Here is a 27,284-nt window from a genome sequence, read left to right on the forward strand (position 1 = left end):
TACTAAGGTCCCAGGAACCCATATGGCTGTGTAGAACCCACCTTTCCTGTTGCCTACGGGCACACTCGCCCTTGCCCGCGGCCCAGGCGCAGGGGCTCCCGTCCTAGTGGAGGACAAGTAGCATGCGAGTTAACTACGACGAGGACACTTCAACCCAAGGCGCGTTAAGAGCGAAAGCAAGGCGGGACAGCGATGGGGATCGACCTCGGCGCAGCCAGGTTCTCTGCGGGACGCGCATCAGGTGCTTCGACTCTGTAGATTAGGTGGAAAACCCAGCAAGAAGCCGGAAAAATTGGAGCAGCTACAACAGGCCCAATCGGCTTGCTCTGTCCGCAGAAGGCCCAGGACCGCCTCAGCCACCACAGTTTCCAGAGCTCAGAATCTCAGTGACGGGTCGGAAGCGGAAGTCCGTCACAAAGCCCCGCCCAGGAGCGTGCGGTTCTGGCCGCGCATGCGCGGTGCATAAGGACACTCGGGGGCGGAGCCTCACACAGGTCGCTCGCTTGGGCCGACTTGGCGGGGCCGCACACGCGCAGTGCGACTACGCCGTTATGGGTGGGGCTGACACGAGCCGTGCGCGTGAGCCGTCGGGGGCGGGCTCGCGGGAGGTGGGAGGTGTGAGATGCGTGCCAAGTGGCGGCCGTCGGCCTACCCCTGCCGCTCGCTGCCTGTCTCGGCCCTCAGTGGAGGTGTGCGGGGTTCCGAGCGGGGGTTCCCCGCCCCAGTGCTCGTTGCGGCTCCCTGAGGCTTTGGGAACGCGACAGAGGGCGCGGGAAAGGCCTCCCGCTGTTGAGCTCCGGGGGTCGGGCCCGTACGTGCGGGCCCTCTGGACCTCGGGAGGGGCACTTCAGGGAACCCGAGGAAGGCTCAGATGTAAAGGTTAGGACTAAAGAATAATGCAGGGATGAAGGGAAAAAAATCAGTGAACGTTATGAGGGGGCGATGGAGATTCCCCAGACTGAAACAGAGAGGAGAGGGCACAACACACCCCGGACAGAGGGCGACACCCTGGAATTGCAGCTGGAATATCAGCAGGAGGAGGAAGGGAGAGGGGAGGAGTGAGACAGGAAGGGGGAGAGAGAGAGAAGCAGTGACAGTTAAGAACTTTCCCAAAACAATGAAAGATAGCAAACCACAGGTCAAAACTGCTTAAGGAAACTCACAGGCAGGATAAATAACTTTAAAAGAAAAGGGATTCTATGTTTTCCAAACTGCTGAAGGACAAAGAAAAAATCTTGAAGGCGGCCAGAGGGAAGTTGCACAGGCAGGGGTGTGGGGGGAGCCTTCTGGGTGGACTGCAAGAGCAGAGGCAAGGCGCAGGGAATAACGGGGAGCTCCGAGGGTTGGTCCGTGGCGGGGAGTGGGGTGACTGCAAAGATTAATAACCACACTGGCGGCCTGGCATGCCTCTGGGGAGCCCCTTAGCATTGCAGCACCGTTCAGAGCCTTGGGTTTTCTACGATTCTGTTGGATCTCGCCATGCTTTTATGCATCTGTGGGAAGTGATAATGGGGCTTTCTGGCTTTCTTTAATCTGTTGCTGTCATGAGTTGCATTCATTGGTTTCCCAATATTAAACCAGTCTTATATTCCCGGAATCAGATCCCCTCGGTCATGATGCTTCTTATATATTATCAGATCAATTTGCCAATATTTTGCTGAAGATTTTTGTATGTGTGTAGATGAAGGATATCAGTCTGTAGTCTTCAAGGAACTGCTTTGTCTGGTTAACGGTATCAGGTTAAGCCTGGCAGTTTTGCTGTCCATGTAACATCAGCAACATAAAATCACAGGAGAAGTGTTATATTCTGAAAAAATTTCTATATATTCTATTACTTCTTCCTTAAATGCTTGGCAATTCACTGGTAAAGCTATGTAGGCATGATTTGTCTGTGTGTTACTTTATTTTTTAGAAAAAAAATTTAATTATGAATGCAGTTTTCTTAATAAAAAGGTATATGGCTATTCAGGTTTTCTATTTGTTTTTGAGTCACTTTTGATCATTGGTGTTTTTTCAAGAAATCCATCCATTTCATCTAAATTATCAAATTTATTTGGTAAAAAGTTGCTCACAATATTCCTTTGTTTTCCTTTTAATGTGTATAAGCGACGTCCCCTCTTTCATTCCTGATTGTGGTCATTTGTATCTTCTCCCATTTTTCTTGATCATCCTAATTAGAGGTTATCAACTTTATTGAAGTTTTGAAATAACCAGCTTTGGTTTTATGGATTTTTTTCTTTGTTTTCTATTTTTTTGGTTTCTGTTCTCTTATTCTCTTGTCTATGTTGTGTTTAATATGCCTTTTCTAACTTCTTAAGGTAGAAACTTAAATGATTGGTTTTCAACCTTTTCCAACTTAAACATTTAAAGCAACAAATTCCCTGTGAACACTGCTTAAGCTGTGTTTTACATATCCTGATGTAGAGTTGTACTTTAGTTTTCATTTAGTTCTAAATACTTTTTAATTTCCTTTGTAATTTCTTCTTTCAACGATGGTTTATTTACAAGTATATTGTTTAATTTCCAAATGTTTGGAGATTTTCCAGATATCTTTTTGTTATTGATTTTAATTTAATTATTTTGGTATTGGAGAATGTACTCTATGATTTTATAGTCTTTTATAGTGTGAGACTCATTTTTATGTCCCAACATAATATGTCTTTTGGTGACTATCTCATAGGCACTTGAAAATAATGTGACCTTGAGCAGGTCTTCTACTTACTGTAAACTTGAGGTTTCTTGTCTATAAAGGGTACCCTCTATTCCACATAAGAACCATGCAGCAGGAGGCTTTGAGATGTGGGTATTCGTTGGTTCTGATGTGCCTGTGTCTTGATCTCTCAGATGGCGTGTGAGTCAGAGCACCGTCCCTTGGGTGTATTTGAGTGCCAGCTCTGTGCCTTGACAGCTCCATACAGCTATGTGGGGCAGAAGCCCCCCAACACCCAGTGTGTCCTATGAGTACCAGTGTCCAGTGGCCCAAGAAGCCCCGCTCAGAGCCAGCTTGCTTGAGTGTGACACGTGGTTTCAGACCCACCCTGCCCAGCTCTGGACTTTTCACTGTGGCCTGAGGGGGCACGGGGCAAGGCTCAAGGGCCATCCAGCTCTTCCTGAACCTGCGAGCCCCTTCCTTCCAGCTGAGCCTGGAGTCCAGCACCTTCTCCAGCTGGGGATAGCAGCACTGTGACTCAGGCTGGAACCGCTCAGCAGCTAGGTGTGAACGGAGCTGCGGCCGGGGCTTGTTCCATCCTGCTGGTTGTTGGCGGAAAGCCCGCCTGCCTTCGGCTCTTGCAGTGGTGGGAGTGAGGGCTGAGGGCGGCTTCCTCTGAGCTGCCCAGGGAAGGCCTAGGGTAGAGCCAGCAGGTCTCCGGGCTTGATTCTTGTCCTTCATCAAATGGCACATCTTGAGGAAGTTGACTAGTGTGTCACCTTGGACAAGTGGCAGGGGGCAAGGCTTCTTTCTTCTGGCTGTTTCTTCTGATGACCGGGAACCAGGAGTGTCATCTTGGGGCCCCACGAGTCGCCTTTCTGATGCGTGCTGTGAGGCCAGCACTGTGCCCTGGTTCTCCCCGCCTGGAGGCAGACAGTTTGGGAGTGGGTGTCACCGAGCTGGTGTGAGGGGACAGCTTGAGAACTGGATGGAGGCCTCGTGCCTCCGCCCCCATCCTGGTGGGGCTGGGGGCTTGAGCTGTATCTGCCCTCTTTCCGGCTGAAGAGGGGTGGTCGTCTCCACTGGGGTGTTTCAAAGCCCAGAGCAGGGGACCATCCCCTCCCCGACGCACCGGCCGTGTGCAGGCTCCGGGGAGGTCCAGGCTGCCGCGGAGCTTCTGCCAGCAGAGGTTCCGATGCTGACATCACTTACTGTCCTACAGCCTGCTGGAGGAGAGCTACGTCATGAAGGACCCCTTCACCTCGGACAAGGACAGATTCCTGATCCTCGGCTCGCGGTGCAGTGTATGCAGCAGGCTGGTGTGCGTGGGCCCGGTGAGTGAGTCACGTGCGGCTGTTCCTCTCTTCCTTCCCCCCTGTGGCTGGGACGCCACACGCATGATCGAGGGACAGGTGACACGTGACCCTTTCCCAAGGACGGTGTGTGCCTCCACGTTTCCTTGTCACAGTGACCCTGGGGTCCCTCATGGTCACTAGGTGAAGTGGCCGGGGCTGGTTCATAGAGGTCCGTTGGGTTCTCATATGGACGGCCCCTGCAGCCAGCGGAGGACAGGGGACAGATGCAGCGGCAAACTGGGGTGAATCAGAGGCTCTCCTTGGGGTGGAGGAATAGAAATAGATTGATGGAGGTTCTGCACCACCCCCAGGCCCCCGATAATTCTCCCCCCGTCCCCCACCATCTGTGCCGGTGTCTGTGTGCCACTTCCCCTCCACCAGCAGTGCAGGTGGCCAGGTGCTATTTCCCCCACCGATTATGGAGGTGGCCACATGCTGCCTCCCTCGCAACATGGCGGCACAGTCGGAGAGTGGGGCCCCTGGGACCTGAGTTATCCGCCCTCCAGCAGTCACCCAGCGTACTGCCTGGGGGCAAGTATGAACAAGGGAGCTGTCACAGGCCACATGGAAACAGCCGGCCTCCTGTCCTTCAGTGGCAGAAAGGTGAGGGTGATGAGGCTTGACAGTTGCAGGAAGCTTCAGTTTAGGCTCAGTGGGTGGTCCCCATAGCCGAAGCCCCTGACACCTGTGCCCGCAGGTTCTGAACTTGGCTGTGTTGCTGACACTGCTTCACTATTTCTCTTTTTCATAGGTAAAGCACATTCCTCGAGGTGCCCTGTTGGTCTCCCCCTGGCTGTTCTGGCTCTGGCTACAGCCTTTGCGCCTCTTCTCAGCTGGGTGCATATGGCGGGGGCTGTCCCCAGCACCCCACCGAGCACATGGCAAAGGACAACTGGAGGACAGGGACTCTGAGAGGTAGAAACACTGTGGCAGCCAGACACAGGGGACTCCTTGTGCTCCCGGCCTGCCTGCCACAGCCCACCATTTGGCTCTGGACCCAGGCCCGTGAAGGGCGCCCACCATGCTCCTTGGTACACGCTAGCCCACTTCAGCAGTGTGGAGGGAGGGGTCTTGGCCTGCAGAAAGCACTCAGCAAAGCCATACTGCTCTGCACCCTTGACCACTGTGCCCCTCAGACCGGGTAGGTGAAGGGAAGGGGTGGCCAGCAAGACCCCATGCCCAGGCCAGGGCCCACTCAGGAGCGGCCTTGGTTTGCAATCATGGCTCAGCTCCCTAAAGCCTGTGGACATTAACGACACTCAGAAATGTGAGGTTCAAGGTGGGATAGTCAACGCTTCATATGCTCCTACAACCAGAAAGTTCTGGTTCCGGTAGGGCAAAGTGTGAGCTTCGGGCTGTGGGTGCCCACAGCGGGCATTGCGTGACCCTGAGCGAAAGGAGGCGGGACCCTCCCTGGGGGTCATCCCTCCACCTCACCTGGGGAAGTAATTTGTGTGACGTACTGCTGCGGGCCACAGGAAGTGCAGGTGACGGGTGGCAACTCTCCCTCCCTAATATCTTTGAGAAAACAAAGCCCAAGGCGGGGGGCCTGGCAGGCCATCCTGTGAATGGTGGTCTGTGCACTCCATCCCACCTGACAGCACGCCCTGAGGGCCGGCACCTCGGGAAGGGCCCACTCACTTCTCTGGCCAGCTTTTCCACCTGGTCGTAGAAGTTGGTTCCGTTCAACCTAAAAGAATAGATGCCTTTCACGTAGCTGAAAACAAAGCAAACATCTTTTTAAAAAGTGGACTGGCATCCTTGGACCCCTGACATGACCTGTAGGGCTGCCTTGTGTCCCCCAGAATGATACGTTTGAAAGTATTCTCTAATCTACACTGAGGGTGTCTGCAGATGTAACGAGTCAAGATGAGGTCATACCAGAGTAGGGTGGGCTCTAAATCCAATGGCTGGTGTCCTTATAAGAGAGGTCTGGACACAGAGACACAGGCACAAAGGACAGACAGCCATGTGAGGACAGTGTGGAATGGCGCACCTGTGAGCCAAGGAAACCAAACTGCCGGCCACTGTGAGAGCCAGGAGAGACGGGAAGGGACCTCCACGGGAAACTTTGAGGGACCGGGGCCCTGCCGACGCCTTCGTGGTGGACAAGAGTGAATTTCATCTGTATTCGCAGCCGATCTCCAGTGCCAGCATCACTGCCTCAGCTCCGCGTCAGATCATCAGACATTAGGCTCTCATAGGAGCACCGGTCCCTGGGGCCAGAAAGGTTGGGGACAGCTGGTGTACAGAGGCCAAAAGGTTGTGGGAAAGGCACAAAAAGATCTCAAATACACCCAGTGGAATTCTCCGGCAAGCTAACTGCATTTCACCAGGCGTTTCTTGTATGGCCCTTAGGTTTCTAGAAGCTTCCTTGGTCCTTACGCAGTGTGGATGGAGTCAGTAGGCAGGGGTCTCACTGCTCCTACTAAAGACCGGCTCTCGTCTGTCATCGTCGCATGTAGACCCAGGTACATCCCGCTCCTCCTCTAGCTCACCGCATGAGTCAGCTGTCTGGGCTCGGTTTCCCCACATGCCACAGAAAGCAGTGGGACCTCACTTCTGACACCCTCCTCTGGACCATAGGCTCCTTCATTGGTGTTAGAAATGACTGGTGATATGGCGGAAGGTCTTAGAACAGCCACAGGTGAGAGCAGCAGATTCACGGATGAGCCCTATGACAGGGTCCCATGCCCGAAAAGGAGGAGCCCGTGTCAAACCCTTGCAGGCCACACCTCTGATCTGCGAGTGGCCCCCTGTGTAGCTTTCAGAACCCTCACAGACCATCCCCTGACCAGGAGCCTGCTGCTGTTCGCTGGCCACTAAGGGGACCTCTCAGCCACACCTGGAGTTGGCGGACCTGTTTCTGAGATGTCTCCCTGTCCTGGGGAACAGAGTACAGAGATTTCATCGCAGTAGACTGCTCAGGTCACCACGCAACGTAAAAAGTACCCGCCACTTCCTGAACCGCTGGTCATGGAGCCCTACTTTGCCTGAGATGCTGGTCCCGCGCCAGGATGCCTCAAGACATCATGAAGAATGTTTGGGTCCCTAGGAAGCCTCGCTCTACCCCAGTTTCCCAGAGATTTGGGTCGGCATGGGTCCATGAGCCTCACTGTTTGTAAGATCAGAAGTGCTGATAAAGATGTAGAGCTCTGAAAGCTTTAAATACCAAACCTGCTCACAGCCATCATCCCCAGCTTTACTTGGAGGGCACAGCAGAGGAACATGGAGGACGCACATTTAAGCCAGAGGTTAGATGGGATCACGGAGCATCCCTGTACACCTGTGTGACCACCGTTTGCTTCCGGCATGAAGAAATGTAGCTAGATGTGCCCCAAATCTTTTAAATGAGAAATTAAAAGAATTCGCCAACTTAGAAAGCACACCATGGTCTTTACCAAAGGGGCTGCTGCTTCCCGTGTGGGCATACCTGGGTCAGGGTGGCATCGAACAGCCTGCAGGTCTCGTTGCTCGGGGTTGAGAACGGGAGCCCAGCATCCTCCCACGCCTACATGCAGCAAGAGCGAACATCACGGCCTATTCCACGTAGCCCTCCAAACAAACTCAAACAGATCCCCACCTGCAATCCCAAATCTCCGGCTACCTAGCATTTAGCAGGTTGGGGTTCCACGAGAGCAGGCTGTGGGGCGGGCATGGATTCCCAGGTTCACGGATGCTGCAGAGAGAGAGAGCTGAGCTCAGTGGGGACAGTGCTCCAAGCAGATCCCAGTGGTCTGTAGCTGTGTGCCCCTGGCAAGGTCCTCCCTCAGACCCTTGGCTGCCCTTCTGCAACTGAGCCAGAGGATGCATGGGTGACTGTGAAGTGTCCCCAGAGAGCTGGCACTCAGTACATGCGAGTCCCTGATCAGGCTGAGGGGAGGCTCCATGCAAGAGAGCACCGTGGGGCAGGTGGTCTTTACTCCTGGCTGGCAACGTGCACAGCATCTGGCAGCCCGAGACAGGTCCTCCCATCCTGCCACTATCCCACCATTCTGACCCTCAGGCCTGTCAGGAGAAACACCTAGACACTGTCAGAACTCTTGGCACTAACTGCTGCCTCCGGTGTCCTTCCAGGGGCGAAGAGACTGGCAACTCCCCAGGGTGGGGAAGTGTCCTCTACTCCCCTCCCCTCCTCGCGTGCCTGTGGGCGAGTCCCCTACCCCTCTGACTCCACCTTCCTCATCTGCAAATGAGCCAGGCTCCCTGCACTGGCAGGTCCTGAGGGATCCCTCACTAACGCCTGGCGTCCCTGCTGTGCCTTGCTGGGGTTAATACATGTTTTAGGGGGTCCCCGGGCTCTCCCGGGAGCCCTGACAGGCGCTGCTGCTTTTCCTAGGGGCCTCAGAGGAGGGTCTTTTGGTCCCTTCCGGCGCACAGGGTTCACATCTCTCTGCGGGGAGGGCCCCCGGACCCGCCTGACCCGGGGTCGCGCGCAGGTCAGATCCAGCCCCGCAGGGCCAATCCGGGGTCGCGCGGCCGCCGGGCAAAGGGCCTCCGCATACCTGGCAGTCGCGCAGCGGCGCGGGCGCGGCCATAGTGCGCCGTCCGTCTTGGATCCAGGCCCCGATGGCCGCATCGACCTTCTGGTGGGGGCGGGCGTGGCGCACCAAGGAGTGGGGAAAAGCTGCCGCGCTATCCCCTTGCTCACTGGTGGCCTTCGGACCCACGCGGCGCCCACAAGTCACCAGGCAGTCGCTGAGGCCACCATGCCTGCGGACATCTGCCAGAGCGGGTCCTCCGTGACCTGGCTGCTGCAGCCGGCACACTTCACTGTGGACCTCCGTGTCTGCGCGGGCCCCCACCGGACAGCGCACCGGGGGTGGGAGGGCCAGACACTGGGCCTGCGGATCCGCTCACAGTTTTCCAGCCGGGTCTTGATCCCCAACCTTCATGCGTTGCCCCCCCTGGCGGTGTCAAATGGTACAGCCCTTTGAGCTGATTCCTCAGTTAAACACAGAATGACCCAGCAATGCCACCCCCAGGTAAACACCCAGATTTGAAAACAGGGATTCAGCCACGCCCTGGTACACACGTGTTCGCAGCAGCACTCTGCACAATTTCGAAAAGGTGGAAACACCCCAAACGTCCATCAACAGATGAATGGATAAATAAACTGGGGTCCGCGTCCATATGGAGGCGCATCCTCAACCCTAAAATGGAGTGAGCTGCTGCCTGCTGCAAGGTGGACGGACCTCCCAACCCACTAAGTGAAAGAATCCAGACATGACAGATCCAGACCAGCAAGTCCACAGCGAGGAGAGCAGGTTAGTGGTTACCGGGGCTGGGGGAAGTGGGAATGGGGGTGAGCGCGAGGGGGTGCTGGCTTCCTTTTGGGGTGATGGAAATGTTGGGGACCAGACAGAGGTGGTGGTAGCTCAGCGCTGTGACTGTGCTAAATGCGACTGAAGTGCACTTGAGAAATGTTTAATTTTATGTGAAATTTACCTTAATAAAAAATATTTCTGTTGATTACTGAGGTTTTTGGTGTCGCCACTCCTAAACTTCGCACCCCAGGCGAGCGCCTACCTGCTCCCCCATTCCCCCCTGGTGCACCCGCATTCCCCTCCCCCTTCAGTGTAAACTGGTGCCACACTTTGGAGAAGAACTTAGCAGCATCTGGCTGGTAAAAGGGAAGATATCCAGACCCGAGACTGACATTGCCCCCTGCGCCACCGGAGGCCCAGCAGGCCACGGACGGCACCGAGGGTGTTGGCAAGGAAGCAGCGGGCCAGGCCGCCCCAGCGGGGCCTGTGGGTGAGCCTCGCGCTGCACCCCTCCAGGGTAGAGGTGGGAGACGCGGGGGGAAGAGGGTCTTCGGAAACTGAACCTGTGAGGTGGCGTTTCGCCTCCTCCTTCCATCGCCCATGCAAAGTGGCGTTATCTTCATGGAGGCCCCTTGATCTGCGCCCCCGGAGGGCCTGAGGCCCTGAAGCTGGTGTCAGGAGCTCTGAGCGACAAGTGGGAGTGAGGACCCCAGTGGGGAAGGACACACTCCCAACTGGTCAGAGTAAAGGGTGCCTGCCTTTCCCATGGCCCAGGTGTGGGCTCGGGGGAGTAAGGCATAGAGGGACGGGAGCTGGCCTTTACCCAAGACAGTTCCCTGGATGAGTGAGGGGCACGCATGGGATAGGCAAAAACAACCTGCAGGTCCAGGGCTGAAGAATGTCAGGGGGACCCAGCCTGAGTGGGAGACCGGGGAAGCGGCCCGCAGTGAGAGACGCCCTCCAAGGATGAGTCACGACACACACCCGCAGCCGGACCACATCCTCCACCGAGGGCCAGGCCCTTCCCTCTCCCCCTCCTTCATCCTCACATGGGAGTCTAGAGGTGGCCTGAGGAGAAAGGACAGGCCAGAGCTTGGGTGAAGAGACCATCATTGTACGATCATGTAGAATTTTGACTATCACCTGGACACGGACATTTTAATTATAAAGAAACTTTCCTTTCTTTCTACCTGCCTTCCTGCGTTTTCTCTTTCTTTCTTTTCTTTCTTTTTCTATTTCTTTCTTCCTTTCCCTCCCTCCCTCCCTTCCTTCCTTCCTTCCTGTTTTAACATATGGTGAATGAAGAACCTTTTATCCAAGGGAGAGGGCAGAAGTTGCCTCATACCGCGTGGGAGGGGAGACTTAAATGTGTTTTCTTAAAATCTGAGACCAGCTTACTTAACCGGTCATGTTCATGAGGAGACTAGCATGAGGCTGCTTAGCAAAGTGATTTATGATAAAAATGCAGACGTCGACCCTGACAGCCATCAGCAAAATAGATAAATTATACCATGTTCCCTCAACACACCCCAGACGGTCCTGACTTATGACGGTCTCACTTAAGGGTTTTCAATGTTACGGTGGTGCAAACACGATACACATGAACTACGTGAAACAGTCGAGACTTCGTTGTAAAACAGGGCTTGCGTTAGATGATTTGCCCAACTGCAGCTAATGCAAGTGTCCTGAGCACAGTTAAGGTGGCGAGGCTACGTAAGCTATGAGGATCGGTAGGTTAGGTGTATTAAATGAATGGATTTTCGACTCACGATATTTTGAACGGACGATGGGTTTATCAGGACATAACCCCATTGTCAGTCAAGGAGCATCTGTACCAGGCAGCTGTGAAACCGAATGAATAAAGCTACGTGAATCATTGGGGCTCTATCCTCATGACGTCATCTAACCCTAATCACCTCCAAAAGCACTCCCTTCCCCCCATACCCAACACCATCACATCAGCAATTGGGGCTTTACCGCATGAATTTGGGGGTGACGTAAACGCTCAGTCCATAATCCCTCTAATACTGGACTTGGGTGAGGTGACCCACAGGAAACTGCTGAGATTTGACCGTGTTTGACCTTCAAAGCACCAACTTTCTGGGGCCCGACTTAACACACCCCGTCCTGGGAAGCTCTGATTGGGCTCCACGGGGCATGACGGGCTCAAAGCACGCGTCATGCTCGCTTGTTCTTTCTCACTCGTACCTAACGCCGGGGCTGGTTCCACGGGTGTGCAACCGGGGCCGTCACACAGGTCCCCACGCTTAGAAGGTCATTGTGCTTGGCATAAACTCTTCTGTCACCATCTTGAAATCTTAATCATTTTTGAATAAGGACACCACGTTTTCATCATCCCGGGACCTCGAAAGAAAGGAAAGTTTCTTCATAATTAAAATGTCCGTGTCCAGGTGATAGTCAAAATTCTACGTCATCGTACAATGAGATTTTCACGCAAACTCCAAATGTCTGGAAATTAAAAAACGCACTCTTAATTCACGAGTCAAAACCAAAACGAGAAATTAAAAATACTTTTAATTGAATGATAACAAAAATGCGCGATGCAAATAACAGCATGAAATTATTGCATCGGAAAAGAAGGTCGAAAATCAATGACTCACGGTTTCGCCTTAAGAAAGTAGAAAAAGAAAAGCAGAGTAAGAAACGCACAGTTATTCCTCCCTGGGGCGCAGGGAGCTCCAGGCCCTCTTGATCGCCAGCGCTTCCTAACCTTCCAGGGCCGGGGTTTCCCGCTAAGGGGCCTTCTCAGCGGGTCAGGAACCAGGGCCCAACGAATCCCGCAAGCAGGCCGGGATCTGAGGTCTACACAGGCGGGAGCGGGGGCCCGGCGCCCGCAGCCCGGGCTCCACTCACGGCTCCACGGACGTCAGCGGCCTCACCCCTGTGACACCGCTGCACCTTAACCCCCGCGGCTCGCGCCCCCTCGGCCGTTGGCACATCCCGGAGGACTCCGCAACGCCTCCCGGCTGCCCCCAGGCTGGCTCCATGCGTCCTGTGACCGCGCTTCTCCTCCTGGGCCTGGGCCTGGGTCTGGGAAGCCAACTTAATCCGACCCCGGCCCTTCTTGCGGCCCTGGTCACCATTCCCGTCACTGGGGCGCCCGCTGCGGACCACGGTCCGCCACCCGCGTCCGGTCCTGGTGTACCAGCGGCCAAACCGCGCTCCATGGAGGGTTCCCAAGGAATCGGGTTTCTCTCCGGACATGTCCTCTTCAGGCTGCGGTCCCGGATGGCCCAGGGCGACAGCCTCTTCCCGAGTCGTGGCCGCGGCCTCGCCTCGTCCCACGGCCCCGCGCGGCGGCTGCGCACGCACCGCCTCCACGTGCGCGTCCTGCGCCGCGCCGCACCCACCCACGTGGACCTGCCCCTGTCAGCGCCCCGCCGCCTGCTCGACCCGCAGGATCTCAGCCCCCTGCGGCGCTCACCTAGCGGTCCGGAATGGACCTTTCACCTCGGGTTGGTCAGGCCCCGCGAAGCCTCCTCTGCCCCAAGCCTGTCGCCTTGCTCCATTGTACCCAGAGGCCCTCACCCCAATGCCGGCTTTTTGGACCAAACCAAGTGTCCAACAGATGGGCCCATGCCTGTTGCTTTAGAAGCTGTCAGCTCGGACAATTCCCAAGCCACGGAAACTTCAGTGTCCTCTCAGTTATCAGGAAATATCATTTGTATTATCAAAAATATAAAGATCAACGGCAACGAAGACGGTTCTCCCGTGGTGCTGACCAGGAAGATGGACCTTTCTCTCAATGCCACTGCTGAGTATGAATGCCCGTTTGCAATATCCGTTGTTCATCGTTGGGAGATCTTTTCTGTGTCTATGATGTACGATGTGCCAGACTGGAGTAAACCTTTGGATGTCCCAGAACTCCAGGTCCAGCCAAATGGAACAGTTATGCACTTGCCCAAGGGGTCTTTATCGCGGGGAGACTATACGGTCAGTTTCTCAGTGACCCTGACCACAGCGAAGCCATTGGTGCATGTGGTGAGTGACTTCGATTACATCTATATCAACATTATTAGTAGCCCCCTGAAGGCAGTCATTTCTGGGGGCGCCAACATAGCAATTAATTTCACAGAGGAGCTGGTTCTGGACGGATCCAAGTCCTCAGATCCAGATGCAGACAGCCCTTTAGATGGACTTCATTTTCGGTGGTACTGTACCACGAATCGGAACAACTACAGGGGACGTAGAATAACTGTAAGGAGCAAGGAAGTTTGTCACCCACACCAGGCCAATCTCCAGTGGAAAGGGGTTTCTGACCCTGTACTCAGACTTTTGCCAAAAATGCTTAAAGGTGACCGTATATATTTTTTTAGAATGGTGATAACGAAGGGTGACAGAACGGCATTTTCTGACATGAAGGTCCATGTGCTCCAAGGACAGGAACCAACAGCAAATATAGAGTGTATTGAAAATTGTGACAGAATTTTAATTATATCAGAGAGATTTTCTTTGTTTCTAAATTGCTCAAGTTGTTCAGTAAGCCATGATGTCTTTAAGTGGTCGATTCTATCATCTTCAGGAAAGGAGATGCCCTTTGATTGGGTGGGGCAAACTGCGACAGGGAGGAATAGCGATTATCTGTCTATAAAAGCTTTTGCATTCAGGGAATTTTTAGAAGCTGAGTTTTGGATTGCTCTAGATCTAGACACTTGGAGTGGATCGATATTGATTCTCAAGTACCCCTTTGTTATTAACCGTGCCCCTGAAATCGGAGAATGCAAAATTAATCCACCTAACGGGACTGCATTTTATACTAAGTTTGTTGTCCGGTGTAGTGATTTTAAGGATAAGAACATCCCTCTTACATATAAAATGATAGTCTCTGATTTGCATGGTTTTGCTAAAATCAGTTCTTTAAAAGAGAACACGTTGGGGTCCATCTTGTATATGGGGCATGCCGTGAATTCACCGCCTTCCTTTCTCCCTGCCGGTGTGCTGGCCAATAGTTACGGCATCAAGATCTATGTCCAGGTGTATGATTCTCTGGGAGCTTTTTCTCAGGTGACTTTGTACGCCACTGTACGTGCTCCTACTGACAAAAGCTCATCAAAGACCGTGCTGCATCAATTACTCAACTTCACCATGGGCCCAAATTCGGCGATATCTCCTTTGCTTCAAAAGCAGGATTTTTTATCTGCAGGTTACTTGACATATGTGGTAGCCTCTGTTTTGAATAGCATGAAAACCATATCGACTCTGCAAGCAGACAAAGCCCGACTCCGCGAATACCTCGTCAATCAGACTTTCATTTTCCCTATGGGCAATTTGATGGAAATTAGCCAGGTAGTCATGGCTGTTGCCACATTGACCCAGAAACCCTCAGAATTCACTCACATGGCTCAGAAACTCACCACAGTGAGGATTTGGGAAGCAAATCAAGCTCTACAACAGCATCAACAAAAAAACAGACACTTTGACACAGAACAAATAGAAACGGTGTGTACTGGAATTTTAACGAGTTTGTCTAATATCCTTAAAATGATTGCTCATCACCAAGTTGTTAAGGATCCTTTCCATGTATTAGAATCTCTGGCAGACACAATATTGGCTGGTAAAGTGCCGGGGAATGAAACCACCATCATGTGGACCACAAGCTTTAACGTATATGTCAAGAAAACAGAAAAAGAGAATGTTACCGGCATCCTAGGCAATGAGAAACACTGTCAAAACTGCTTTCGTCCAGCACTGAACGTGAGCAGTGTTCCTAGCTTGCTTGCAAATTCTCCAATTTCTATGATGTTTTGTGAGTTTGCAGAGGACCCCTTTCCTTGGTTAAGTTATCAGGAGAACATTTCTGCACATGTGGTTGGATTCAGAATGACAGCAACCGCACCTAACGGAAGTGGGGTAGAGATCACTCCTGACGTCGCGGAAGTGTACCTCGGCAGGAAAAACCTGAGCTTTGCAGCTTTTAGTCTCATAATGGGACCCGACAATGAGCCTAGCGAGGTTGATGAGTCCTTGAGAAAGACAGCAGGGGGGTTCAGCTTCGAAGTGGACAGCGGAGCAGGGAAGGAGGTGTTGGTTCACATTTTGACGGAAGTGACTGTGCCGTTCACGGTGCTGGTGTATGCCGGCAGTCATGTCACCCCTACGGCTTTGGTCGCCACCTTCCTCGTGCCCCACGACATCCCTCCAATTGCCAACCAGAGTGACCTGTTTGACCCAGCCTGCACAGTTAAAGTGGCCCGTGTGGTCTGCCTTCCACCGTCCCTGCTGAAAGCCATAGCTCAGCGAAGCCAATCATCTGAGTGTGCCATAGCCGTGGTCCTGAAGGCCCCTCGTTTTGTCACGAAGCTCAGTGACAAGCTAGTTAGAATCTCTCTTTTCTACGTTCACTGCTTGGACATGTTTGGAATCCAGAGTGATTGGAGAGAAGACATCTGTGTTCTCGGAGAGATGACCACCTGGGACAGAGTGCACTGTGTCTGTAAGAACACGAGGAGGGCCAGGCGCCAGCTGAACACAATCGGACAAGCCAATATTCCCCTGCATGCTCGCTACTTGACGGCCAAGGTGATTGTGGTGCCTAATCCTATAGACTTGCGGTTAGAAGTCACCAAGGAAATCGCATATAACCTTGTGACTGTGATCACTGTGCTTTTCATTATGCTCGCCTACATACTGTTAGCGTTCTGGGCATTGCACAGAGATGAATCTGACCAGTTTCTTCGGGACTATGCGATAGTTCTGCCTGATAACGATCCTTATGATCACGTATGTTACCTAGTCACTATTTTCACGGGGAGCCGTTGCGGGTCTGGGACCAGGGCCAACGTCTTTGTCCAACTCAGGGGAACAGAAAGTACCAGCGATGTGCATTGTCTAAGCCACCCACATTTTACAACTCTCTACCGAGGAAGCATCAGCACTTTCCTCCTGACGACAAAAAGCGACCTGGGGGACATTCACTCCATTCGCGTGTGGCACGACAATGAGGGCAGAGCCCCCAGTTGGTATTTAAGTAGAATCAAAGTGGAAAATCTGTTTAGCAGACACATCTGGCTGTTCATGTGTCGGAAATGGCTTTCGATTGACACCTCTTTAGACAGAACCTTTCAGGTTACCCACCCAGATGAGCCTCTAAGGAGAATCGACTTTTTCCTGATAAATGCGACTGATACTCTGGGGAAAAATCACATATGGTTCTCTGTTTTTGCTGATGTCGTTAATAGACCGTTCAATAGGCTCCAGAGGTTGTCCTGTTGTTTGGCAATGTTGCTGTCCTCCCTTCTGTGTAATATCATGTTCTTTAATCTAAATACGCAAGGAACTGAGGCGGAAGGGAGTCGATACATCAGATCAATGGTAATAGGATTGGAAAGTGTCTTAATTACTATCCCTCTGCAAGTGATAATCACTTTTTTGTTCACCTATTCCCAGAGTAGAGACCGAGCAACGCTAGAGGAGGTGACACCTCGGGAGCATCCTTTGATGTTGGTAGAAAGTGAATACTGGGAAGAACGCTTGGAAAAGTGGCATGCTCACGAAACTGCTGAGGCACTGGCCAGAGAGGCTGGAAAGCTTCCCCCTAAAGAAAGTCCTGGACTCCATAGGTCTCTCTCCAAGGCAACCTCAAAAGGAGGTCAACAGCTTAAGAAAACGGAAAGCAAGGTCTCAGATTTAAATGAAAACGCAAACGCAAACGCCAATAACCAAACACCGAAAGATGATGAAGGTGTTGAGTCTGCAGAGCCCTCTTCCCAATCAGGTCCTCCACCCCTCCCGACGAAGCCCAACATTGTTCTGCCTCGGTGGTGTGTTTATGTCGCGTGGTTCTTGGTTTTTGCCACTTCTAGCATATCCTCATTCCTTATTGTATTTTATGGCCTGACTTATAGCTACGAAATGGCCATAGAATGGCTCTTTGCATCGTTTTGTTCATTCTTTCTGTCAGTGTTCCTGGTGCAGCCATCCAAGATCATACTCTTGTCAGCCATCAGACTCCATAAGCTCAAGTACTGTAAAAACCTTCCGTGGGTAAACCACTATCGTTATACCGAGATCACACTGGAAAACATGAGATTGAATCCAGATGAAATGCGCAAGCAACACGACTACATCGTCTCCCTCCGAGGCACCAGGATGTACCAGCCCCTCACGGAAGACGAAATCAGAATATTCAAAAGAAAGAAGAGACTCAAGAGGAGGGCGCTCCTGTTACTGATTTTCGTCCTCACTCACTTTATCTTTCTGGCCCTTCTGCTGTGGCTGGTGGCCCTCCTGCGCCACACAGACACCTTCTACTACAATCAGTTCCTTCGCAATCGGTTCTCTGTGGACCTGGCTACGGTGACCAGGCTGCAGGACATCTATTCGTGGCTCAACGACGTGCTGGTGCCTCTGCTCCACAACAGCCTGAATCCGACCTTTCTTCCTGAAAGCGCCTCTATAATCCTCGGCCTTCCACTGATGAGGCAGGTGAGGGCGAAATCCGGTGCGAAAGCATGTCTGCCTGCCAAAAACTTTGCGCAAACTAGCATCAAAGGAGAAATTCATTGTCATCCCCAATATGGCGCTGACCCAGAAGACACCCAAAATTACACTAGCTCTTGGATTAAAATCAGTAAGCGGGCGACAGACAAGAATACCAAAGGGTTTACTTACAAGCCTAAAGAGAAGAGATGGCCGTATCATTCCCATGGACTTCTCCATACCTACGGGTCAGGGGGCTATGCTTTCTACTTTTTCCCAGACCAGGAGCAGTCTAATTCCACAGAGAGGCTCAAGGGACTCCGAAGCAGCAAGTGGCTGGATGAGAAGACGTGGGCCGTGATTCTGGAGCTGACGACGTTGAACCCAGACGCAAATCTGTTCTGCAGCCTGTCGGTCGTGTTCGAGGTTTCTCCGTTGGGAGTTGTGAACACGAGCCTGTCCGTGCACTCCTTCGCGCTTGCCGATTTCAACAGAAAGACGATGGCAGAAATCTTCTTGTACGCGGCCATTCTCATTTTCTTTCTGGCCTACGTTGCCCACGAGGGCTACGTCATTACGCAAGAAAGGGCCTCCTACGTGAAGAGCGTGTACAATTTGCTCAACTTTGCTCTAATATGCGTATTTGCCGTGTTGATCGTGCTGCTTTTAAGGAAACACGTCTTGGCCGCCGGCCTCATTCAGCTTCACTCGTCGAACTCCGCAGAGTTCATTCCCTTTCATGCAGTCTCTCAAGTAGATCACGCCATGAGGGTCACGTTGGGTTTCCTGCTCTTCCTGACGATTTTGAAGACCCTCAGGTATTCCAGAATTTTTTATGATGTGCGCCTGGCTCAAGGGGCCATCCAGACGGCGCTGCCCGGCATCTTCCACATGGCGCTCTTGATGTCCATATACTTCTTCGTGTACATGGCTTTTGGCTGCCTGGTATTTGGTCAGCACGAATGGAACTACAGTAACTTGATGCGTGCCACTCAGACCATCTTCTCCTACTGCGTTTCGGCTTTTCAGAACACTGAATTTTCCGAGAACAGGGTTCTGGGGATCCTGTTCCTGTCATCATTTGTTCTGTTGATGATCTGCATCTTGATCAACTTGTTGCGAGCAGTGATTTTGTTGGCCTACAAGGAAATGAAGCAGCCCGTGTACGAGGAGCCTTCGGAAGAGGTGGAAGCGATGGCCTATCTGTGCGGCAAGCTCAGGACCTTGTTTGGCTCTGTGTCCTTCCGATCCAAGGCCAAAGAGGAGCCCAAATTGTTCGTGGACATGCTGTACGGGCAGCCAGAGAAGAACAGCCGCCGCTACCTGGGGCTGAAGACCAGAAACATCAACGAGAGGAAGATGGTTTATCTCGTGGTGTGATGGCCCATGACAGTTTCTAGAGCCCCAGGCAAGAGTCTCCCCCGGAGCCTCGGTCTTGGGCTTAGAGATTGGTTAGCTTCTCAGTTATTTTTCTCTACCCATATCCCCCTATCGTTCACAGTGAAGCACCTCTGCCTTTGGAAGTATCCCCGCTCTTGGCCTCAGGTCTAGAACACGAAAGGAGGAGGTGTGAGGCGAGTGCAGCTCCAGGGGAGAGAGGAGTTGACAGCGTGTGAGTCCTGGTGTGAGCTCCCTCTAGAGGGAGTTGCATGTCTTTGTAGCCCAGGGTAGTTTATAGTGTTACAGACCCAGGTTTGCGAGAGGGAGCTAAAGAGCCCCAAGCACACAACCCTGGGAGTTCTCTCTGCAGACCAGAGCTTCCTCCACCCTCATGCCCTCCATCCGCCCCCATCCCTACAATCTGGCAGGGCCAGGAAGAGCCTGTGGGGAGTCCCAGGACTTGCATTAGAGCTTGGGAATGCAGGGGCAGGAATGGGTGTCAGAACCCGAAGCTTCCCATCTACTCCCTAAGCCTCCTTCATGTTAAAATGTAAAACTGAATATCATTTTCTGGCCTTGAGACAAAATTTTTGTTAAACACCAAAGAGGTGCATGTATGGATTCACATAGAATGATAGCGAATGTTATATATATTGGATATAGAAATATATGCATCCAGGATTTGGGTGTTTGGTTATTTACAGCCTGGATTGTTATTGAATAATAAAGAACATGTGGTTTATTGTTTAAGAGAAACAAGTGCTGGCAGCTGTTGTATTTTCACTCAGGAGCATGGCATTTATGCAAGTGGTGTATCAGAGTTAAACATGAGACTTCCGTAAGACGAACAGTGACTTCTGCACGAGGGGCATTAGCACATGCATCATGCCCTGGATGTCGTGGCTGGGACGGTGGGACAGCAGAGTCAGCCAGTGACACTTTGTCTCTGGTGTGGGTTGTTCACTGGGACCCCAGTAATCCTGACTGGCACTTACCCGTGCCAGCTTCTATATATGCCTCTTGGGGACTCCTGTTGGGGACAACCAAGGTTAGGCGGAGTCTTCTCTGCCAGGTGAGAACATGAAGGTGTTTAGTGACCTGCCCAAGGCCACTCACACAGTTTTGGTCTGAGGTCAGATATGAATTTTCTACGGGCCGTGCAGGAAGGTCATGGTAAGTCATGGGCGTGGCCCGGTGCACACTGGCCCACTGGTCCTGCCAGGAGCACACATTCCTAGTTAGCATCTGTCTTTACCACATGAGTTTTCAAAAGGTTGAGAACAAGAGTCAACATGGCCGGGGGGACAGGTGGTGTCAAACGAGTAATTAGTTTTTCCTCTTGGAGGCCAGCCATCTGCCAGACGCACCTGCCAATGGAACCACACAATGGTTCACGGTTTTAGCCCCAGTTGCAAGTAGAGTGGGGCATGCCTCCCGTTAGAACAGGCTCCCCAAAATCCTAGGCTGTGGACCGGTATTGGTCTGTGCCATGGTAGGAACTCGGCTGCACAGCAGGGTTGAGCGACAAGTAGGGGGCGGAGCTTCATCTGTATCACAGCAGCTCCCCAGTGCCAGCATCACCGCCTCAGCTCCACCTCTGATCATCAAGCGTTTGATTTCCATAGGAGCACCGGTATCTGGTGCTAAAAAGTTGGAGACCACTATGTTAGAGGCTTTGGAGACCAGCGGCAGGTGTGCCAGAGACTCAGAGCTCTGGGGGAGGGTGGTGGCATGGTCAGACAGCCTTCCTAAATGGAGCAATCAGCGGAAGTCCAGATCTCTCCTGGCACCCTGGGAGGATCAGGGTTCACTGGTTGGCCTCCCTTCCCAGGGAGACAGCTCCAGGGCTGGGAGGAGCCCCCCAATCCGGGTCCACATTGCATCTCATGATTGGGAGCAGTGAGCTGGAGAGGGAGTTACAGGGTCGTACACACAGGAACCAAGGGGCCAGTCCCTGCTGTGGAGGCCTCAGGGTTCCAGGCATGAGACTCGGGAACCAGCATAAAGGCGGTCCAGGATGGAGTGAGGTCCAGGACGGCAGCCGTGGGTCCTGCAGTGGAGACAGGACTCTCAACTCGTGGTCACAATGAGCAGTCTAAGCAGTCACAGGGTCTCTCCCACAGGTGGCTGGGCGTAGAGAGCATGGGGGGCTTCTAATCTGGTAGAGCCGTGACAAGCATTAAATGGTTTTCAAGTAGAGAAATACCAATTCAACATTATCGGGAAAACAAAGTAACAAGTGAGACAAATCAAAATTCAAGTTTCCTTTGAAGGGCATTTTCACAGGATATGGCAACAATCACTAACTGTATTTTAGGACTCCTTTGTTTCTCATCGTATTTCCAGGCAAAGTAGGCATATTCCAGAACAAGTGGGCAACAGTTAGGAATACCTTCCCAAGACTATATGGCACGGGAAAACAAGATGAATGTTCTCAGTTTAGCCCTCATTAACTCAGAGTAGTTGAACAAGATTTTTCTGCAAAGGGCTCTCTCCATCTGCAGCGACAGGAGGGAGGAGACTGTCCATCTACTCGAATGCGTGTAATCGTGAAGGCTCCTTCCCCTAAGGCCCGCTTCTGTACGATGTACTGTTAAACATTTATTTAAAGACGATACGACAGCAAAGGCGTTTTGTCCACTGGCAACAAATACAGCAGGCCCTCTAATAAAGTTGTTTTCTTCAACATCATTTCGTTACAATATCGATGAGAGGAAAACTGATTCCCAGCTGAGGCCACTGTCTGTGGAGCGTGCACCTTCTCCGCATATCCGCGCGGGTTTCTCTGGCGATCGGTTTCTTCCCGCGTCCCAAAGATGTGCACAAGTGGATTGGTGTGTCTAAATTGTCGCGGTCGGAGTGCGGGTGTTATGTGATTGTGCCCTGCGATAGGTGTGTTCTGGTTGGGTGCCCATCTGTGCCCTCAGCTGCCACGAGAGGCTCCAGCCACTTGTGACCCTGAACTGTAATCAGCGGGTTGGAAAATAACCATCTTATTTCTTTATATGCATCTTTCTTAAATGTATGTATAGCTCACATTTATTTCAGTGTTTAATACTGGGAGCGTTTGAGGTCTTTATTTACAAGTTTAGTGATGTTTCTGACCAGAAATATGCCGTAGAAATATGCCGTAGGAACTTCCTCTTGATTATATCAGTCAGCCTACTGTCAAACTGGTTTCTTTATATATCTTTTCATTTGGTCGCTGTTGCCAAGTACCTAGGACTACACTACGGCAGGTGAGGACTTACTATACCATCTCTCATGGTATAGCATCCTCTCCCCACTCTGGAGCCGCAAGAAACCTCCAGTGTCCTGGGGCCTGAGGACTTCATCTGGGTGATGGTCACACTGTGAAAATTCGTCCTGCTGTGCACTTAGAAAGTACATACTTTTCTGCATAGATGTTACACTTTTAAGAGTTTACTTTAAAAAGGAAGGTCTGTTTCTCAAATTTCATGAGCATCGAAATTTTACTGGACCGAATTTTACTAGCAGAAATGGCGAAACGGATGAATAGGATTGCACTTCACCGGGAAGCGAAGGGCAAAGGGAAATCATCTCACAGCATCCTCCGTCTGCCGCTATCAGTACTTTGCTTTCGATTCTAATCTGCATTCAATTCGTTATTTCTCGATTTTCAGATCTCCTTTCTCAGTCTTCACTTAAATACACAATGTATAATACTCGTTTAGTAATGTGATTTTTATAAAGCTTATAAGCGATTCTCCTGAGACGGCTGTTATGCCACATTTTATAAGTATTTATAAGCACAACATATGGGTGACTATTTCCCCCAGCAAGCCCACCCCTAACGCTGTGGGGGCCGCGTCCAGGATGAAAATATCTACATATGTAAACACTTAAAGGTTATAAAACAAGCTTACACACCATTACAGAAAATATTTAATCCACTATTTGACAAACACACCTTCATAAAGACAAAATAAAAATTATATATAAAGCGATGGTTTTCATATAGCTCAAAATTGACCAAAATATCAAAGAACTGAGTCATTGTGTACCTCTGGGGGTTCTTTTAATGGGCTAGTGATGGTCTGATGAGTAAAGACAGTCATAATCATAAACAATTCTGTATGTATTCCGGAAGATTCATTTCTCTGCCTTCATTTCAGAAGTTATTGTGTTGATAATAATGAAGATTTTCACACAATTGTGTGGTGTCGACAATAGTGCCAAGTTAGACAATCTTTCCTGAGTCTATGTAATTTGCAGGTAGTTTTTTTGAGTTGGGGGACACTTCACTGTGCTGAGGGAGTGGCGACTGGAATCGTCATTAAAATTCTTAAAAGCTTTAGATTTAGAATTGAACCATGAATATTGGTTGCACGTTTAAACAATACAAGGAGGATGCACATGAAAAATTATCATCGTTGCAGGAAATAGTTCAAGATATTGATCCAAAGAAAGTAACTGCTATAACCACAGTTGAGGTCATGTTTTCTAGTAACAAAATCAAAGTGCTTGCTAATTCCTGGGGCCCAGGGATGGGGCTCCTCTTGCTCACCCTGGTCTAAGAGTAGTCCGTTCCCAGAATTACTAAAGTACCTGTATAATCCTTATTTCTCAATTCCCCAAAGGAAAACGTCTCAGACGCCAGGCCCGCTGGCTTCAGAGTCAACCCCAAACCCTATAGAATGGTGCCTCACATACACACGAGTGGAGGCCAGGAGTGAGGTGAGTGGGTCGCCATTGCAGAGACAGGGACGGGGAAGATTGGGAGTCAGGAGAACCTTTGGAAGCCGCGGCGGATGGGGAAGGCCGGGGAGGTCGAAGTATAGGCCCAGATAACGACGGGCACGGCAGGCTACTTTGGGGCTTTCAAGGAGCACAGTGATAGGGCCCAAGTGCGCACGGCTTTACAAAGGTCCCAGGAAGCCATACGGCTGTGCGGAATACATCCTGGCTGATGTCTTACGGGCACACTCGTCCCTGCCTGCGGCCCAGGCGCAGGGGACTCCCGTCCTAGTGGGGGACAAGGAGCACGCGAGTTAACTAAGACCAGGGCACTTCAACCCGAGGCGCGTGAAGAGCGAAAGCAAGGCGGGACAGCGATGGGGATCGACCTCCGCGCAGTCAGGTTCTCTGCGGGACGCACATCAGCGGCCTCGACTCTCAGATCCCGGTGGAAAACCCACCAAGAGACCGAGAACCTTGGAGCGGCCACAACAGGCGCAGTCGACGTGCTCTGGCCGGCAAAGAACCAGGATCGCCCAGCCATCGCAGTATCCAACGCTCGGGACCTGACTGATCCCGCAGAGGCGGAGGTCCGTCACAAAGCCCAACCTGCCCCACGCCGCGCCAGCGCCACGGGCCAGGTGTGTAGAGGCCCACGTGCGCTGAGCATCCGAGCCCTCGGTAGCGGGGCCGCACATGCGCCGTACGCCTGGGCAATGGGGGCGTGGCTGCACATGCGCCCTACGCCTGGCCCGCGGCGGCGGGGCAACTGGACTGTTGGGGGCGGGGCCGCAGACGCGCAGTGCGCCTGGGCGCTCGGGGGCGGAGCCGCGGGAGGAGGCATGAGTGCGACAGGTGTCTTCCCGCCTCCTCTCATGCGTGCTTATCGTGGGGGCCCTGCCCAGTCCCATGCCCAGCGCGTGGCGAGGGGCTGGCCTCTGGGAGAGGCTGCACGGTGCCCTGTGGCACTCAGCCCGCTCCGTGTTCTTTCAGGAATGCAGCTTGTTCTACTCCAAGCGGTTTTGCCTCCCTCGTGTCCAGGAGAACATCGCTGCCTTCCCTCAGGAAATCCGGCAAGACTTGCAGAAAAGGAAGGTTCCACCAAAGAGGCCCGCCGCCCAGCCCAGCTCTCGGGCCTGAGTGCGGCTGGCTGCCAGGTCCCCAGAGGCGCCTGCACGGGCTCCTGGGTCACCTGGCCTCTGTGGCCTGTGTCACGGATGGGCTGAGCTGGGCGTGCTGTGCCGCTGGGACAGCGTGTGCAGCTGGAGGGAGCTGGAGTCTGGCCTGCAGCAGCGACGGGACCGGGGCCGTGCCGCGGTGGCAGGCACAGGGCAGACCGCGGACAGACGCCCTGCGAGCCCAGCCCGGCGCCCCAGAACTCGCTGGCGCTGACTGCGGGCCGGAACCAAAGGGACGCGAGGCCGGGCCCGCTGGCCCCCTCGCCCTCCTCCTGCAGGGCTGGCCCCCGGCTCGTTTCCTGCTCACGCAGGGCTGGGCTCGTGGGACTTAGCAGATTCAGGTGTTCCCTTGTCCACGCTGCTCTGCCGGGCCCTGTGGACACAGCAGCACAGGGACCAAGGCCGCTGTGTGGAGCTGCGGGGCCGGTGTCGGGGGGACCCTGTGTGGTCACACCGGCACGCCGGACCTGGAGGTGGATCGGGAGGTCGAGCGTTGGTGCTTCAGGCCTCTCATCGCCCGCGCTCTGGCTCCAGCTCCGGGGACAGGCCCACCTCCACGCCGAGGCGGAGGACGCCGTCGGGTCCTTCCTCGGGCCCGCACCTCACAGCCTTCTGTTGCTGGCCTGCACCCTCTCCATAGCGAATGCGGCCGTTGGTGCCTGCGAAGAGCAACCCCGCAGCCTGCTGGGGTCCCGCGGCACTGCTCCCCGTGGCGCCCCGTCTGGACCGTGAGCCGCCTCCTGTCTGCTGGTTCTTAGCGGGGGACCCTGTGGTGTGACTGCTGCGAGGCCCCCCTGCACCGCCTGGGAGTCTGAGAAATGCGTTCTATGGGAGAAGAATAAAGAGCTTTGGGACCAGGCATGTGCTGGCTGGGACTCTCAGATGCCCGTCCTTGTAAAAGCTCTCCTTGCTTTCTTTATTCGGCCACATGGGTGTCCTGTCCCAGGGCCGCACTGTCCCGGGCACTTCTGTGCAGCGAAGGACAGAAAGGGACTGTACGAGGGAAGACCGCCTCGGGCGAGTGGGTGGGCGCACTTTCCCACACACGACTGCTGGGGATTTGGTTCGAAACAGTTCATCTTCACAGCATCACTCAAGACTCACCAAGTGTTTTTAAAAAATAGTTTACTTTTTAAAACCATTAAGGCAGATCTGTACCCTGAAATTACCTCTTTACATTCATCAGTCTTACAGTAGGACATCGCAAATATAGAAGTTCCCATGAATTCATGATATAAATCTATATATGCGATCAGTTTAATCTCGTAGTGGGAAAATGAATAAGACCCAAGACTTTTTTAAAAAGTTATTTTATAATCATTTTCTAATTGCCTGGAACTATGATCAGTTAAGGCGACTAGGAAGATTCCACGTGCCGTCGGCTCTCTCCGCACACCCCTGGGTGTGGCTTCCCTGATTCCTTGACCCCAGCCAGACCCAGAGAGAGCGTCTGAGTCGGTGAGGACGTCAGAGCCTGCTCAGCAGAATCTCGCTTTGGAGCTGCTCCCATTTAGTAGAAACACAAGGGGTGTGTCAGCCCCTAAATACTGAGTGTAAGGCACCAAGAATAGTAACGATAAACACCAGAAAACCTGCACTGGCCCGATGTGTGTGTAACACTAGTCCCCTTGGGTCCTGTGGCTCCTGGGGGGTGGGGGAGGTACGGAACCACGCACGGGAGGGTTACGGGGTTTTTTGTGCTTCGGGCTGGGCCATCTGGAGGCTGCCCGAGAACCAGTCAGTGTAAATATTCCATTAGAATATTTCGAATGGCAAAGTTCTTTGGTAGTAACCCAAGGGAATAATTCCTTGCAGAGCAGATGGCTACTTACTACACAGGAGTTCCCGGTCGTCAGAGACATGCTGTGTGAAGTCAGTGACTTCGAACCTGGGTCTGAGACAGTCTTGGTACTGTAGAGGAGAGCAATGGCTGGTGTCCTTATAAGAGAGGTCTGGACACAGAGACACAGGCACAAAGGACAGACAGCCATGTGAGGACAGTGTGGAATGGCGCACCTGTGAGCCAAGGAAACCAAACTGCCAGCCACTGTGAGAGCCAGGAGAGACGGGAAGGGACCTCCACGGGAAACTTCGAGGGACCGGGGCCCTGCCGACGCCTTCGTGGTGGACAAGAGCGAATTTCATCTGTATTCGCAGCCGATCTCCAGTGCCAGCATCACTGCCTCAGCTCCGCGTCAGATCATCAGACATTAGGCTCTCATAGGAGCACCGGTCCCTGGGGCCAGAAAGGTTGGGGACAGCTGGTGTACAGAGGCCAAAAGGTTGTGGGAAAGGCACAAAAAGATCTCAAATACAC

The 27,284-nt window shown here is 52.6% G+C and overlaps 2 protein-coding genes and 1 long non-coding RNA gene across 3 annotated transcripts; all 3 read left to right on the forward strand.

Annotated features, from left to right (window-relative positions):
* Positions 1-3,861: 3,861 nt before the first annotated feature.
* LOC120602865 (cysteine-rich DPF motif domain-containing protein 1-like) lies at positions 3,862-25,867 on the forward strand. Its single transcript, XM_039863180.1, has 2 exons — positions 3,862-3,984; positions 24,783-25,867. The coding sequence occupies exons 1-2, from the start codon at positions 3,895-3,897 to the stop codon at positions 24,927-24,929; spliced, it is 237 nt and encodes a 78-aa protein (XP_039719114.1). The 5' UTR covers positions 3,862-3,894; the 3' UTR covers positions 24,930-25,867.
* LOC120602866 (uncharacterized) lies at positions 4,016-7,384 on the forward strand. Its single transcript, XR_005652873.1, has 2 exons — positions 4,016-4,608; positions 4,757-7,384. It is a non-coding gene; the product is annotated as an uncharacterized LOC120602866 (long non-coding RNA).
* Positions 12,522-19,298, forward strand: LOC120602779 (polycystic kidney disease and receptor for egg jelly-related protein-like). The gene is made up of 2 exons (XM_039863001.1): positions 12,522-13,479; positions 13,816-19,298. The coding sequence occupies exons 1-2, from the start codon at positions 12,522-12,524 to the stop codon at positions 19,089-19,091; spliced, it is 6,234 nt and encodes a 2,077-aa protein (XP_039718935.1). The 3' UTR covers positions 19,092-19,298.
* Positions 25,868-27,284: the final 1,417 nt, after the last annotated feature.

The sequence above is a fragment of the Pteropus medius genome, unplaced genomic scaffold (assembly GCF_902729225.1).
Source record: "Pteropus medius unplaced genomic scaffold, Ma_sr-lr_union100, whole genome shotgun sequence".
In the NCBI taxonomy this organism is placed as follows: Eukaryota; Metazoa; Chordata; class Mammalia; order Chiroptera; family Pteropodidae; genus Pteropus; species Pteropus medius.

Coding starts and splice junctions, on each gene's coding strand:
- LOC120602865 (XM_039863180.1), top strand. CDS start 3,895: ATGAAGGACCCCTTCACCTCGGACAAGGACAGATTCCTGATCCTCGGC. Junction 3,985..24,782: donor GGCTGGTGTGCGTGGGCCCG/GTGAGTGAGTCA, acceptor GTGTTCTTTCAG/GAATGCAGCTTGTTCTACTC.
- LOC120602779 (XM_039863001.1), top strand. CDS start 12,522: ATGGCCCAGGGCGACAGCCTCTTCCCGAGTCGTGGCCGCGGCCTCGCC. Junction 13,480..13,815: donor TCGGAACAACTACAGGGGAC/GTAGAATAACTG, acceptor TATCATCTTCAG/GAAAGGAGATGCCCTTTGAT.